This window comes from Haliaeetus albicilla, chromosome 10 (assembly GCF_947461875.1).
Source record: "Haliaeetus albicilla chromosome 10, bHalAlb1.1, whole genome shotgun sequence".
Taxonomy (NCBI): Eukaryota; Metazoa; Chordata; class Aves; order Accipitriformes; family Accipitridae; genus Haliaeetus; species Haliaeetus albicilla.
The window spans coordinates 37,344,156-37,359,962 of NC_091492.1; the positions used below are offsets into that span (position 1 = coordinate 37,344,156).

Genomic DNA, 15,807 nt, shown 5'->3' on the forward strand with positions numbered 1-15,807 from the left:
CTTATCACTGAGCACAGGGAGTAACATGGGTTTCAAAAACCCTGATCCAACGCTAAGGAGCCTCAAGGGAGTGGTACTGTGGGAGGCCAGCAGCAGGCAGATAGACTCTGAGAAGATACACAAACCTCTGAAGTGCTTGTAGCCCAGCTGTTCTGAACATTTTGTCCAGTCACTTGGGAAGGGGAATCCCTACCACCTTCCAGCACCCAAGAACAAAAGACAAATCTCAACATCTCAACCCAAAGGGCTAGTGCTGCTCTGCAGCCTCATCTTCCCTTCATAGGACAGAAGAGCCCTACAGCCAAACCCTTTTTGCTTGAATGCTAGTGCCTCTGCACCCAGCAAAGGAGGGCAGAGCAACAAACAACAGGGCTCGGATCCAGCCAAGCCTGTAGCTGCTACTGAAATAAGGAACGAAAGTACTAGTCCTTAGGACAGTCTAGATCTGCGGGCACAAGAACCGTTCACCCCGCTTTGTCCCCAACTTACCCTCTGCATTGAGGAGCTTTCTGTCTTTGTAGAGGTCTGTCAGGAACAGGCTATTCACCAGCGTGGATTTGCCCAGACCCGACTCTCCTAATTGACAGTGCGCAAAGGGGAGGAGGGAAAAGCAAGCAACATGACCCACTAATTGACTTACAAATGAAACTCTGAACAAGGCTTTGAATCCTGAGCCAGAGGAAGTGAGAGAAATGAGCTGTCAGAAACTGTTTATTGGCATTACATTTTTCCAGCAGTGGGAGGACTTTTGCTGCAAGATGTCTCAATCCTTGTACAAATGTGATCTCCCAGCGCCTCCATCCTCCTCCTCCTCCTTCCTTTCCCCCGGTCCCTGGCTAGCCCTGCCTTCACCATCCAGACCAGCCATTCTTGGAGGAGAAGCTTGCTTGAGTGGTTTATGAGTGGTCAGGAGGGGCCGGTTCCTGCTGGAGGAACTATCTGACTGCAACAGGCTGGAGAGCAAAGCAAGGTCTGAGAAAAGGACCAGAACAGAGCGAGGGGAGGATCCAGGTGCTAAGGGAGTACCTAAGGGAAGTGAGGAGAGCTGGTCCCCTCCACGCACCCACCATGTGGCCCAGTCACCTCCATCACAGGCAGTCTCACCTGCAACCATCAGGGTGAAGTCGAAACCCTTCTTCACAGATTTCCGGTGGACCTGGTTTGGTAGAGTGGCAAAGCCCACGTACTGCTTCTCATGGTCCTGCAGGGCAGAGGTGGATGGGAGCAGGTCAGGGTGTGCCACCCCTCCTGCTCAAGCCTCACACAGCGACAGGGAGTTGGACTCAAAAAGCCCGAGGCAGAGCCAAGGGTTGGAGGAGAGGTCAGTCCCTGCCCTGGCAGTGGTGCAGGGCAGGGCACGCTCCTCCTCCAGGCTCAGGGACTTCTGCCCTTCCCGCAGGTGGGCACGGAGGCCACCTCCTTCCAGCCGCAGCCCTGCTCAGCTGCTCTTACCAGCCAACACAGCAGTTCACGGCAGCCTCCCAGCACGGAAGGCACAAGGGAAAAGGCACGTCCCGCCGTTCCCACCAGAGAGCACGTCTGGGGCTGCTACTGACACACAACCTTCCTAACTCTTTGCTTCTCCTGCACAGTCGCAGGCTCCCTTCACAGCAGGGTCACCAAATGTCACCTCACCCCAGGTCTTTCAGAGTCATTTCTACATCTCTCCCTCCAGAGGCGTGTGCGGTACATGATGGAGAGCTCTCTGTAATTAGAACCCCAGGGCTTGCGGTGTCCTGAGCTGTGTCTAGAGGAAGGCACAGTGGCTTGGCTTCTGCTTGACCTGAGACAAGATTATTTCTTGCTGTGTCACAGCCACTCCTGGCTGAGTAAGAGGAAATCCTGAATAATCTCTAGTGTTATTTCTGAAGAGACAGAAGTTCAAAGAGCATGAGAAGTGGGAAGATGTGGAAGTATTGATAACACAGGTGAGATGCTTTTGGTGAGGGTATTACATACAGTATTACTGGAATGTTACCTACTGCCTAACCACCCCCCAGATGCAGCCCCTGTCACCGAGTGCTCTCTTACAGCATAAAAGCTGCAGCCATCCCACAAGCATTGCTCATACTCTGTAGAAGCGCACTAAGTGCACGCAAGGAGCCGCATGACCAATGGTGTGTTTCTCAAGCACACAGCATGCATCCTGCAGCCAGCAGCAAACATGCAGCCTGCGCTGCATCCCAGGGGCACACACCCTGCTTGTGCAGGGTACGTCCCGAAAGGCGAACACAGCTCATCTATGGGCTTCACAGACCTGCTCCAGGTACCGCCCTCAGACTGGGGCCACTATATGGTCCAGTGCTCACAGCTCGCGTGGTTGCAGGTAACTGTGGGCCACACAGCCCGGCTGCTCCATCCATCCAGCCTCCATCTGAGCACCCCTGGTCTTTCACAGCCCGCACCCCCACGGTAGCGCATTCCCCTCCCCAGGCCCCATCACAGAGGGAGGGTGGGCACAGACCCTGACAAACGCCTCCCTTCTCACATACTTTCCAAGCTAGGCACAAGGGGAAGCAGCCATTCACAAATGCCTGAGCTACAAGCATCATAGACTCTGCTTTTCAACATCACTTAAAATAAACACACCCCAGCGATTCACACCACAGGCAAATCCATGGAGCCAGGAGTTCCTCAAAACCAGTCCCAGCTCCCACCGGGACACAGATGCCATCAAGCATACGGCTGTCCTCACCCCACAGCTCTCTGGCACTGGTTCTCCAGGCACAGCAGGGAGGAACTCTGTTCCTAAGTTTAACTATCCCCATTCCTCGGGCACACACTCAAAGAAACAGAAATTACAATCCAGTGTGTGGAGCTTAGGGCAATGCTGACTCACACCTATTTCCATACTGCAAGTGGGCAATACAGCTCCCAAGCAGACCTCTACAGCCTCTGACTGCAAGTCCCACATGTGTGAGCATCCTTAGACATCCTCAGCCAGGCAGACTACAAAGTCCTGGTGGGGACACACAGCAGGGAGGACACAGAGACTCCTCCTCCTAATTTATGCCTGCTCTGGAGCTGCCTACTCAAGCAGGAGAGACATGGCTGATGGTCATTGTGGCCCAAGGACTCTGGTCTTTAGCATGGTCACTGCCTTCTAGAAATTTAGGTTTGGATTGGGTCTCAGACTTGGTCACTTTAGCCGTAACAGACAGAGTGACCGTGGGCTCTGGTGTCCCTCAACTCACCCCCTTGCTAACATGGCTGAAGCAATGCTGTTTCACCACCCCACAGTCCAGAATGGCAGGAAGGGACAGAGCAAATGAAATCGGAGAAGTAAGGAAAATCAGAGAGTGCCCAAAGCGCTTCACTGGCAGCTCTAATGGCTAAGCTAAAAGGCAGTGGCATCCTAAAGCAGCAGTGCACTGAGCAGTGGCGAGACCCCAGGGTGAAAAGTGATGGCAGCTCTCACGAGCTGTACACTGCAAAGCAACGCCTGCCTAGGGCACACTGTGAACTGCCACCCAAAAGGCTCAGTAAAGGGTAAACACAAGGTGTGCAAAGCAGGGTGAGAAATGGGATAATGGCAAGATCAAGAAAACAGGAAGAAAAAGGCTGCTTCCAGCCCGTGCCCCTCGGTGCCAGGGCTGCTTCCCAGCTGCTTTGCTTCCTGGTGAAACACATCCATGAACACAACCAAAGTGCACGCACAACAGCCTGTGGCTCATAGTGCAAGGACAAGTGTTGCTCAGTGAGCTGCACAAATATACAACATCCTTCCCCTTGTGCTTCTCATACGGCCAACCTTTGGGTTGGAGCAGGAAGAGACCTGCCCCAGTCTTTACCAGACTGTGGAAAGACAACGACAACAATCACCTGCTTTCTCCAGTGACTTGACATGTGAAATGGTACTAGTGACATGCTAATAAAACCATAGCTGAGGCTTGGGGTGTGTTGCTCTTATTTTCTTTGTTTTTAACATAGATTACTAAGGGCTGACAACAGAGACACTGGGGAGCAGAGCTCTGGTGTAACTCCGCTTACTTCAGCCAAATGTAACTGGCTGAACCTGATCTCTCATTTCTGTTCAGCCCAACCAAGAAAGCCTGGATTTACTGTACCTCTGGTTACCTCCGCATAGCTCGGTGGAATCACGACATTTGAAATGAGCAAATCCCGGCTGGCGCAGGTCACTGCCCTTTGCCCATGACTCATGCAGTCACTTCCCTCGCAGCAAGGAAGGTCGGTGCTGAGCGCCATACCAAAAGAACTTCCCTCGCAGTGGGAGGCAGCCAGACTTGCAAGGGGAAAAGCCCTGTCCCCAGCCATGCCTTCCTCTGATCAGCCATGGATGCACTGCAGAGCCCTGCTGGGAGCCAGCAGCCAGCGTATCTGTCAAGGGTGAAGGCAACAGATGCAGGGGAAATTGCAGGGGGGGATCCCCTTCTTCTAACAGCTTTCTCTCAGGAACAACAGTGTGGTCCCTGCACCATGGCCAGCCTAGACACACGGTTCCTCATCTTGGCTTTGAGACACCCAACGTGTGCTCCCATCCCAGTCACTGCAACAGGCATGTGCCAGCATCTCTGTTAGTGTGCCAACATCAACATCACACTCAAGGAGCCCAAGTAGCCTCCCGAGCCTGGTGTCTGCCTTGCTCAAAGCTCTATACCACTGACCATCTTCATTAGGACCGAACAGGGACGCTATCTGCAGAGCAACTGTGCACAGGATGGAGAGCGCTGAAGGGGGTGTAGAGGGCTGGGAGGGCTACTGAAGGAGGCAGGTGGCTTTTAGGGTTGTGAAAAGCTAAAATCCATTAAATAGATGAGAGACTTGGACTGACGGAGCTCCTGGAGATATCACAGCCCCCTCCGCACGCTCCCGACCCTCGCGAGCCAGCTCCCATCAAGCTGACACAAGCCAGGACAGCCAGTTGCTGCACCGTGCTTCCCTCACCAGCCCCAGCTGTCGGGAAAGGGCCCTGGCAGGCCGAGCCAGAGGCACTCTGGCACGAAGAGCCCCTCTCCCCACCGCCTCCTCCACATGCTGCCTTTGTTCCTGCTGGTGACCCACTCCCATGTGCCTGGGAACATGCCCCATGCACCGCAGTGGAGGCCACCAAGAGATGTGGCCGACCTTTGGGGCCCTGTTACAAACCAAAGCACCCCAGGCCAAGCAAAACATGTCTGTACTCTCCTCGGCACACGCTCACTGTTTCACCGGACATCACAACAACACGCTGCGTCCTCACATCCTCCACTACCCAGCTGAGGTAGCCAAGGCTCCCTGGCAGGCAGTGCTCTCCCTAGGAGTTCAAGCCATGGAACAAGGCACTGGTGGGTTCAGTTCCCACCAGGGGTAGAAAAATTTGGGATCTGGTGCACAGAGGAGAAGCCATCCCCAGTACCAAGGTGTCCGCAGGGCTGTCTGTACCTCCAAGGCAGGGTGCACAGCACGGCCTCCATCGCTCCTGTCCTTCCCAATTCCCTCCTCACCTCTCTGGTGGATGTGCTGTTTAAACCAATCCTGATCTCGTGTGACTGCACCGTTCAGCCTGGGGATAAATGGGGTCTTGCTGGGTATATTCAAAAGGGCTAAAAATTAAACACCACTGGACCACAGAACATTTGAAGAATAGCCCCTACCCCAGGTCCAGAGCAAACGCCAGAAACGATGGAGCTTGTGCTGGGATCCTGGTGCCCCTGCCTCCACTTCTTTGGGGGGGACACCCTCTCAGTGTTGCAGCCTCCAGTGCAAACTGTCCAGCTCTCTCCCGGGCAGCCCCTCCTCCAGCCGTTCCCCTCTGGCCAGGCACGGCCGCCACATCTGCGTCTGCACGAACCAGCACAGCCCAGCCCCAGAGGAGAGGCAGACCCTTCGCTTCCTTTCATTGCCAGAAAGCTGCATAAATTCATCAAGCAAACAATCCCCTGGGCATCTCCCGCGTACATCTGCTGCCTCGGGCCTGGGACTGAGCACAGGAGTATCAGTAAAGCTACTCGCCCGCCAGCATTTGCTGCAGCAGAAGGAAACTGGCTAGCAAAGCACAGCATTAACACGATAACGCAAACCAGACTGCGTTTGGGCACACATGCAGTGCTAACTCCTGCCCTGAGCCCCCCCCGCCCCGAGCATACACACACCATTCAGGCAGGGAATCACTGCATCAAATAACCGCACAAAAATATGTCGCACATCTCCCAGCTGTCCAACGCGCCTCTCGGACCTGCTCCCACGGGGGCTGCTCCCCTCTTTTCTGTCCCCGCCATCTCTCCCTTACCAGCGTCTTTCCGCTCCTCTGCTCCTCAGAGGTCTCGTCTCCTGCTGCACACGTCTTCTCGGGCACCATCCTCCCCCCCTCCTGTCCCCGCTGCTCCCTGGTTCACACAGTGCTATAAATACATCCCTGTACCTTCAGCTTGGCTGGGTGGCTTCGCTGTGCCTGCGTCCGGGGAGAAAGCAGCCGCTCCACTAACCGCTCCTGAATAATGATCGAATCCATAACCGCGGCCGGCAGGATGGACAGCCACCGCGGGCCAAGAAAAAAAAACCCAACCCATGTGTTCCCTCCCAGCCTTCGCTAAATCCATGCGGCAGCCCCCCCGCCTACGCATGCACACACACGCAGGGCTGGCTCAGCTCGCCTCGGCGCTGCGGCCCGGTGAGGCGAGGCGAGGAGGAGAGGCGAGGAGAAGGCAGGAGAGGCGAGCGGGCTCCCACGGCAGCTGCCCGGGATTTCCTGCCTCCGCCTGTGCTGCAGGAGGAGCCTGCCAGCAAGGACAGGACAAAAGCCACCATGGCCACAGGCCAGAGGCGATGTCTCTCGCTCTGCCAGTGTCCCGCGGAGAGGTTGTGCACGTACCGGATGCCGTCCCAGCCATGAGTCTGACTCCTTTTGTCAGATGGCCTTACTCAGCTGGAGGATTTCTTAGATATCCTGACTGACGCAGCCGAGACAAAAGGTTTGCTGCAAGGAAACCCGCTCTCGGCACAAATGTGCTGCTTCTGGCTGTGCGTGCGAAGGTCTAAAGGGTCCAGAAAGCTCCCAAAAAGCAGAGTCCAAATCTAGCCCCCAGATCCTAGTCCTGGTTGACATGGATCTGCCTCCACATGGTGCAGGTCCATCTGTTGTCTAGTCCAGGCTCTATTGCAGCCTCATCTCTGAATTCAATTGGAATAGCAGCTGACGTATTCTGGACCTTATAGCAACCATTTAAGCTTTGGAGGCTTTTCAAAATAAAGAAGTATGTGTATTTGTTAAGCGTAAGAACCCAGCCCAGCAACAGCCCAGCATGCACAGAAAAGTCATTCAAACCTCAAGTTTGGGTTCTGAATATATGCATAAGACCTGCTTTCCAGCTTTTCTATGCAGCCATAGAAACTGAACAGGAATTTATCTGAAACAGACAAAAGCTGATGATTTTATACAACTACATGACTCCAGAAACTCGGGGATTAATATCACAGCACATATAATAAAGTCACATGAGATGGCAACACTGGTGGTGCTGGAGGAACCTGTCACTTGCCACACGGGTTCCTGAGCAGCTTTCAAATGGGGAGGGACGCAGGCTGCCGCCACACTCCTGCCTTGCTCCCAGCCAGAGCTCCCGCTGCTTCTCTGGGAACTGCGGGTTTCCATCAGTGGCTCCACAGCAGGGTCTGTGCTGGCCACCCTTGGGCCACAACCCAGGGCCTCCACCAAGCACCCCAAGCGTGGCTGACACCAGGTTCTGCCATAAGGTACTAAGTTACCGCAAGGTCTCCAGTGGCCTGAAGTCTGGGGGCAGTGGAAAGGTCTTAGAAACACAGCACATGCTGGGAAAAAAAGGAAAGAAGAAAGAAAAGGAAGAACAGTGGTTTACCTATGCTGCCATCCTGCAAGCTGAGGAAGGCAACCCCGGAAGTTGCAGGCATGAGGTCCTAAAGGCTAAGAAAAATAAATGGAGAAGAACCAGGAAACACTCCCAGAGGAGGAAGACTCCCGCCATACAGCAGCTGTCATATCGCACGCAGGAAGCCCTTTTCCAAGCCACCCTGCTCTGCCAGCAGCACCTTTAAATTACACCCACAGGGTTTTGTTCCCAAGCGTTTCTGCACGTAACAGAAGGCCTGGACTGAGATCTAGGTGTGGCAAGAATTGCCACCTCTCAGAACACGTCCCCGTTCAGTGGCTCTGCCCCTGCTTTGCAGCTTTTCTCCATTCCTCAGGGAGCCAATAACCCTACAACAGCTTCCCAGCCTAGTGGTAGGTCAGGCCACGTTCATGACGCTGGGTTTTTTCCTCCTACATTCACAATACCTAATCCTTGCTTTCCTGACTAGAGGACTCCACCACTGGGGTCTGCACCTTGTGCATGACTAAGGAGCAATGAAGGTACCATGCTGTCTGCACTGGGCAGCAAGAGCAATGGCTTGTGGCACACCAAAAATGCATCCAAACTTACTTGAGATAACACAGAGGTTTCACTAGTCCTTCCATACCATAAACCACAGTAGCTGCAAGCAAACCCTCTCCAACCCCCATGAATTCTCATGGCTTGGTAAACCCTTGTCTGATGACACAGGCCACATGGCCACCAACCACAAGCATCTTCCAAGGGCACACGGAGACATGTTGTGTCCCCACAAGCCCACTGCACCAAATCAGAGCATTCTTCTGAGCTGGGATCACAGATGAAGTCAACAATTATTTGGTTGCAACGAAACCACAGTGTTGTTCATGGCCCCAGGAGCCATGCTGACAGTGCAGAGAAGAACAAGGAGCTACTGTCTCCCGAGCACCTTGAGCTCTCACACATCACACTCACTCTCAGGACTGGCAGCCAGGGAGGAACTCCAGCCAGGAGGCCACGCCTGGGAACGCAGAGAGCACATTAGGAAAAGAAACCCGGAAGGGTAGGTCTTGGCTATGGAGAGCATCTTAAGATTGCATGGCCAATGCTATGGCTTTCAAAATGCTGAAGGAGGGTCAGTTGGTCCCAGACTCTGCCTCCTCTGCCTCTCCTAGAGACACTCATCTTGGCTCCTCTCCTACCAAGAGTCACCAAACCAGAAATGACGGGCCAAGGAGAAGACATGTGTGTGTCCCTCAGATGTGCCACATGACACACCCAGAGCCGTTGGCTCAGGTTGGTCCATGTGAAAACTTCCCAAAGACAGCCAAGCTAAACCTTATTTTGCCCCTGTCCTTTCTGATTGCCCCTCTCCCTTTCCATGCAGCCCCTGGAAATGCCCAGTGTAAGCCCTGGCCTGCTCCTCCAAGAAATCTGATGTACAACATGAAAAATAGCACACAGGACATCTCACATGTGGTGTGCAGCAGAGCTCAGCAGGGGAATGCACGTCTTTGCCTTTTCAAGATCTAGAGCAAAACCGAAGTGTTTTCTTCCACTGGCTTGTGGGCCACATGCACCTCTAACCTCCTCTCTGGGCAGGTGCTAGCAGCAGCAGCTCAAGGGTGAAGCTGGCAGCTGAACCCAGGTTTCTGACTGCCAGAGCAGAGCTCTGCCCGGCCCAAACCTGCTGAGCACTCAGCAAGGGAAATGCAGGCTTGGGGTGCACCAAGCCCATCCCATCTCATGGACCAGCCCTTCTTTGTCAAAGTATGACAGCAAAAGAGAAAGACAAGAAATAATCAATAAGCGCCGTCTGGCACAGACCAGCCCCTCTGTGTTGCTGCCATGTTGAGCACTTGCTCGCTAACAACAGGGCCAGGACAGAGCCAAACCACACACCTACCCTTCTGCCACATCCCTCTCCTTTGGCTCGTTGAAGCCAGCTCAGGGCAAGCGCAGCCTCAAGAGCTGCTCTGGGAAGGGGACGCAGTACACGTGGGTAGAGCTGCAGTGATAGAGCAATGTCCTACTTTTCCCTTTGTTAGAGGGGATTTCTAGCCTGTGGTGCTGAAGATAGGCTCTGAGAAGAGGAGAGAAAATGCATTATTTAATGTTTTTAGATGTAAACTAAGGCAAAATTCACCACCGGGCAGCTGGTCAGCACATAGAAATGTTCTCCGAGAGCAGCACATCAGCGAATGCCCATGCTGCACTCCACACCGCTGACCCAGGGAACAAAGAGCCACACTTCACCAACAGCGCTAATTAAACACAGACACAGTGCTGTGCCATTGCACAGTCATCGGAGCTGGAAGCGATAAACCCATTTAAGAAAACACCCAGCACTCAGGACTTGACAGCGGCAATGGACAAAGATCTGCCACACGGAGCTCAGTGCGGTTGGTAAAGGTGGCCGTGAACGCAACAAGCAAGGAGCAGAAATGACGCAAGGATGAGCAAGAAGAGACCAGCACAGATCAGAGATGGGGATGGGGGCAAGGAGAGGAAATTCTGTCCTTGGCTAAATGTACACCATCTTGGCCAGGCTCCAGCCACAACAACCAGAGCCCCACACACCTTCCTCCCAGCAGCCCCCAGCTCCCATCAAAGAGGGGCTTTCTCCTTGGCAGCCTCCACGCTCAGCCTTTTGCATGGGCTTAGCCAAGAGGCTCAGCTATGAGCAGCGAAAATAACATGAACGGGAGCTAGATCCAGAGGTCCAGGTGTGAAGAGCTCTCCCCCCACATCAACCAGAGCACCTAGGGGAAGGAGACTGAGGGACAGCAGCACAGTGTAGGAAGACAGGGCTTCAGCCAGCTCGCAGGAGAGGTCCCCCACCCGCAGGGGAGCTGGTTTCTGGCAAAGATGCTACAGCCTAAGGACTGCAGTGCTCAGGCTCCATCCTTGGTGAACAACCAGGACCGTGTCATGGAAGGAAAATCTTCAGCCTGGTCCAGACAGACACTCTTGAGCAGCACAGAGCCAGGCAATAGGGTCCCATCAGGGATGCACCCAGCCAGCCTGGCCTGTGCAAAGGACCGGTGAAGCTCTGCATATCCATGGCTCTGCAGGGTCAGCACAGTTACATCATAACAGCATTTATGTTTTTTCCTCTGAAGCAGACAAAGTTATTTTCAGAATTCCCCACAGAAGGGGAATTTGGTTCCTGGCTTTTTTCTACCAGGATGGGAAGGGCAGTTCCAGAGGAGCCATTTGCTCAAGTTGAATGGGAGCAGCAGTAAACCCATTCCCAGCTTGGACCAGGGCAATGGAGGCTGAGGAGCTGTAGGTGTCTTCCCTGCGGTGCACAGCTGGGAACTTCCATGGCTCAATTTCCACCTTCTCCTCCTGCTGCCTCCTCCCTCACTATGTGGAAAGTCAGTGCTGACTTCAGACAGATGAATCTCACGGGTATCGCAAGGTTTGGACTCTGCTGCTCCATCACCTGCAGAGCTGCACGCTCACCCCGAGGTTCCTGCTGACCTGACCCAAGAGAAAATGCCTTGCTGATCTAAACTCTGGTAATTAATTTAACCTTGAACTTGCAAGCAAGGCTCTATGTAAATGGTTACTGGGAGCATCAGAGCCCCTACACTTTAGCCAGGCTTCATCCTTTGATGCTCAGGGAAAAGCAAGATACCAGACCAGAACTGCAGAAATCCCAAAGCACAGGATTAACCTCCTGTACATACAGTGCCACAAGCACAATCAACACAGCAACAAGATCGCCTGTCTTTTCTTTTACCTACCCCACAGGTCAAGCTTTAATTTCCGCTCAAGGATCACTGCTGCTTTGTCACATAATCCCTGCAGAAATTTATCAAATTCCATTTTAAAGGTATTTGTGCTCTCTGCTTCCACTTGAAGCACCTCACGCTTCCCAAGAGGCACCGTGTGACTCACGCGATGCCTCCACTTCCAGCTCAGCCGAAGGACCGACGACCACAAATTGCCTCCCGCTCGTTTAAACTCGTGACTCCCTCTGGAGCAAATTCACAGCTCTTGTCACACCCAGCTCCTCTGCTCATCATTTAGGGATAATCTGCAAAATGTAACAAACCCGGCAGATGCGGAGCTGGCTGGAACTCTTCCACAAAATGCTGGGTTGCTCTCCTCTCCGGAGGAGCCCCTGCCAGCCAGACATTCCCTGCTGCCGTACCGACACGTTCCACGCGAGGGAGAAGCCGGCCCGCTGCAGAGCGGCTCCCACGGGTAAGAGGGAGCTCCCACGGCGGCTTCCCCCGACTAGGGCCAGACAGAAATCAATTTGCAGATCAAACCCGCAACCCTCGTTGCTTCCACCTTGCCCAAGGTCGCAGGCACCAGCGGCTCCAATTGCGAACGCGTTCAAAACCTTAGCGAAGGACAGAGGTTTCCAAATTTAGGCTGTTCAGACAGGAGGAGAAACCAGATGGCACAGGAGGGGCTGCAGCAGTCTCTCAGCACTACCGCTGCTCATCTTTCCCTCTGCTTCATCCTCCAGCTCTGCAGCACAAATCAGGCTTAAATAGATTCCCTGCCTGTCATCTCAAAGCTACAGCTAGGGAAACCAGAGAGAGGCAGAGCAGAGCCCTGCCAGCCCCGAGAAGCTGGGAACAGGAATGCTTCGGAGACAAACAGGTACACACTGCTCCGTGGCATGGAAGCTGGCTGGGCTGGGAGCCGTTTGGTGGGAGAGGGTGGAAAATAATGGTGATTTATCCTCGGAAATAGAAGGGCACTGCTGCTCCAGCTCTCAGGTTCTCCATCCAAATGACAAAAACATCAGCCGTTTTGGAAGCTCTTGATGCACATTAACATACGTGAACAGAAAAAGGTTGGGGACAGGATCTTACAGAAGGTCCAACTTTAAAGTTATAGGTAGTGGTCCTAATCCTGCGATCCTTACTCACCGAGTAGTCCCTTTGAAATAGAGACGACTGCTCACGTGAGTAAGGGATGCAGGATCAGGCCTGTCTACCAAAGAGGCTGAATCCTGAACTGGAGAGGGCATCATGGCCTCTGAGCATTGTGAGACACTCACACCTAGTCCGGCAGGGCCTAGTTCAAGGGCATCGCCAGGGAAGACAGTCCAGGCTGGGGCACCACACCTGCAAACAGCACACGGAGCATGGACCGAGGAGAGCAAGGCAGTGGACAAATAAGGCTGGAAAAGGGATGCTCCACCCAAGCAGGAATGCTCCTGGTTCATCCCCAGTACGCCCGTCTCAAAGATACTCCCAACTCTGGAAGGAGGTCTTTCTTAACCCTGCTGTCCTCCCAGCAGGCTCCTGAAAACAATATTGGGAGAACGAAAGCCAGCTGTCTTGGGACAGCTCCCAACCTCTGTCTGGGTCTCCCAGCTACAATTAACATAACTTTAGGAGTAGCTGATGCCCACAGGAGAGGAGAATAAACCCACTCTTAGGTCACCAGGTTATTTTTAATTCCATTAGTTAAGGGGAAAAAGGCAGATCTCTAAAGCAACCTTCAGTCCTGGGAGGCACCCAAGCAGAGAAAAGCCAGCCTCAGCCTGTGTGAGGAATAACCCCCCAAAAACTCTGCAGACTGCACCCTTCAAGGCCAGACAGACTGCTGCTTTCCATGACCAGGAGGTAGAGGCACCTCCTCCTTCCTCGGGGGTCTCCTGCAGGTCTCCATCCAGCGTTCAGACCCCCAGGCTCCAGTCTCCCACCCTCTCTCCCTGCTGTCGGCTGCCCCCGTGCAGTCATGCTGCAATAACACAAAGCACGGTCCTTGTGCACGCTCCTTGAGATGCAGAGGCACACAGGGACCTCCACGTTCCTTCCCTCATCCCTGGGCTTGCACCACCAGCCCACTTCACTGAGACGAGCCTGCTGAGAGGGTGCCAGGCATTTGCCCTCCTCCCTTTGCACCTGCACAACTCTGCCCACAGTCCTCCTCCACCGAGACACGACACAGCTGTACCCAGCTGCAAAGTGTTTCCCCTCAGAGCCCAGCATGAAGCAGCGTCCCCAGTGAACGCAGCTATGTGGCTTCTAGTCTTACCCGGCTCCCCGTGATATGCACTCAACCATCTGCCATCCCAGAGGGGACCCCTGGGAGCCCATTTCCCAGCCCCACCATATGACCAGTCTGCGCAAAACTCGCTGCCCACATCAGTCTCCCCAGGGTTAAGTCCTGCATCGGGACTAGTATCTGTCTTTGCAGATGGGTAATTAGATTCCCTTTCCATTTCCTTTTTCCTCCTGATGGTTTCTCTGGCTGGCAGTTCCCCCGCAGCCCTGCACAATCCAGCAGCATTAGTCAGAGGGAAATTCTGTTCCCTTCCTCCCCTGGATGCTTCTCTTGGTTCAATATAAACAGCAGAGTGAACTGCGCAACAATTTGAGTACTTCGTTGCAGAAGCATTTGTCCTTTTCAGTCTGGCAAACACGGCTTTCCCTCCCACACCTGCACCCTGCCCCTTCTCCCCACCTGGTTAAAATGAGTGTGATGTTGTTGGCAATTGGAAGCAATTAGCTAATCAGCAGCAATAAGCAATCAGCTGCATTGGGGTTGCAGCAGACCTCAATTTATGGGCAGTGATGCAAAACACTCCTTTTCAGGTAGGGCCTAAAAAAGCACACCTGATTATCAGCAACGGTGTGAGATGTTCTCAGAAAAAGATCATAACACCCTCCTGCAGGAAACCTGAGCAAAGAGATGGAGGAACAATGAAATTGGGATAATTCAGCACGGAGCTGTCTCTCAGAGCTCCCAGAGGAGGGAAGGAGTGTGTGCCCAGATGAAGTATCCACAGAGATCCTCACTGAACATACAAGATGTCTGTCCTCCCCTGCCACTAAGCAGTGGCTTTCTAGGAAGCAGTACTGGTACCTGAAGCCCTGATGATTGCAAAAGCATCCCCAGGACCTGCAGAGACAGACAGACATATCACCTCCACCTGACCGAGGACAGCAGAGGAGTTATCCTGCTGGGATTTATGGCTCCTCCACAGAACCCCCCCTCCAGGAAATGTACAAACTGAGGTTTTCAGAGTTGATCTGTCAATTCTGACCTCTTGTACCCTGTAGCATACTGTGATCTCCACAGGCAATGTCCTGAGCCCATGCAGAGCACTGCCAGTCTCACAGCCCTCCGACGCAAACCGTTGAGACTTCCAGCAGCTCCGCACCGCTGCCTGGGCTGGGTAGTTTCTACTCTCCACCTGGCTGCAAAAACCAAACTGCCGCCTGCCCCATGGTGAGGGCTTTGAAAAGACTTTCAGAAGATTTCAGGAGCTTGCTGCTGACTCCCTCCCCCAGATCCATGCCAGCCTGTTACTGGCTGCCCACCAAGCGCTGGATGGAGTCTCACCCAGCTGTGCCACTGGCCGGCTCGCAGACCACAAGGCCTGACACACTGCAGCCGTTGAGCAGTTGGTGCCTCTTCCACCATTTGTGGCCTGGCCGGGCTTCCCAGGGCCTGGCACACCTCGCACACCAGCGACCGCACCGGATCAGCGCTGCTGCTGCATGGCGGCAGCGTGGCGTGGTGTTCCCAAGGGGCATCACATTCCCAGCTGACCCGAAGAGGTCCCCAGCACAGCCGTGTTGTGGGTCACCGACACAGCTGTGGGACCGGCCAGGCAGACACGAAGTCTGGCAATTTGCTGCATGAAAGAAGAAGAAAAGGTAAGGGCTGCAAGGCAGCAAACGGCTGTGCTCCTCCCAGACTTCAAAGACTGTCAAATTTTTTTGCAGCCCATGGCTTGTGGAGCTCAGGCCACTGGAGAGAGGCTGGGGACCAGGATTGTTTCCCAGTTCCCTGTGGCTGTGCAGCCATCCAGAGTTCACACCGGCTCCTTGCACCCTGCCAGAGCAGACACCGAGGCCGTGGCTGGGGAGGATGCCGTCAGAATAATCAAAATGGGAATCACGAGATGCTCTCCAACACCTTTCTCTCCCCTTCTCCCCCATCTACTTGCTCCAGCGAACAGCAAGCCTGGTTACACCTCTGCTGCACAACTCACCACTTCTCTGTGCCCTGCAGTGTGACTGGAGATTCACATTCTGTT

The 15,807-nt window shown here is 53.9% G+C and overlaps 1 protein-coding gene across 4 annotated transcripts in view; it reads right to left on the bottom strand.

The window, feature by feature from the left end:
* Positions 1-15,807, bottom strand: part of SEPTIN5 (septin 5) — a 48,090-nt gene that overhangs the window by 10,503 nt on the left and 21,780 nt on the right. For 2 of the 4 annotated variants that reach the window (XM_069795028.1, XM_069795029.1), the window contains 2 exons: positions 1,105-1,201; positions 490-576 (listed from right to left, as the gene is read on the bottom strand). In XM_069795028.1, the coding sequence (XP_069651129.1) occupies positions 490-576; positions 1,105-1,201 (184 nt within the window). Of the gene's footprint in view, positions 1-489; positions 577-1,104; positions 1,202-6,229; positions 6,731-15,807 lie in introns of those variants that run through there. The other 2 variants (XM_069795026.1, XM_069795027.1) reach the window with 2 other exon arrangements.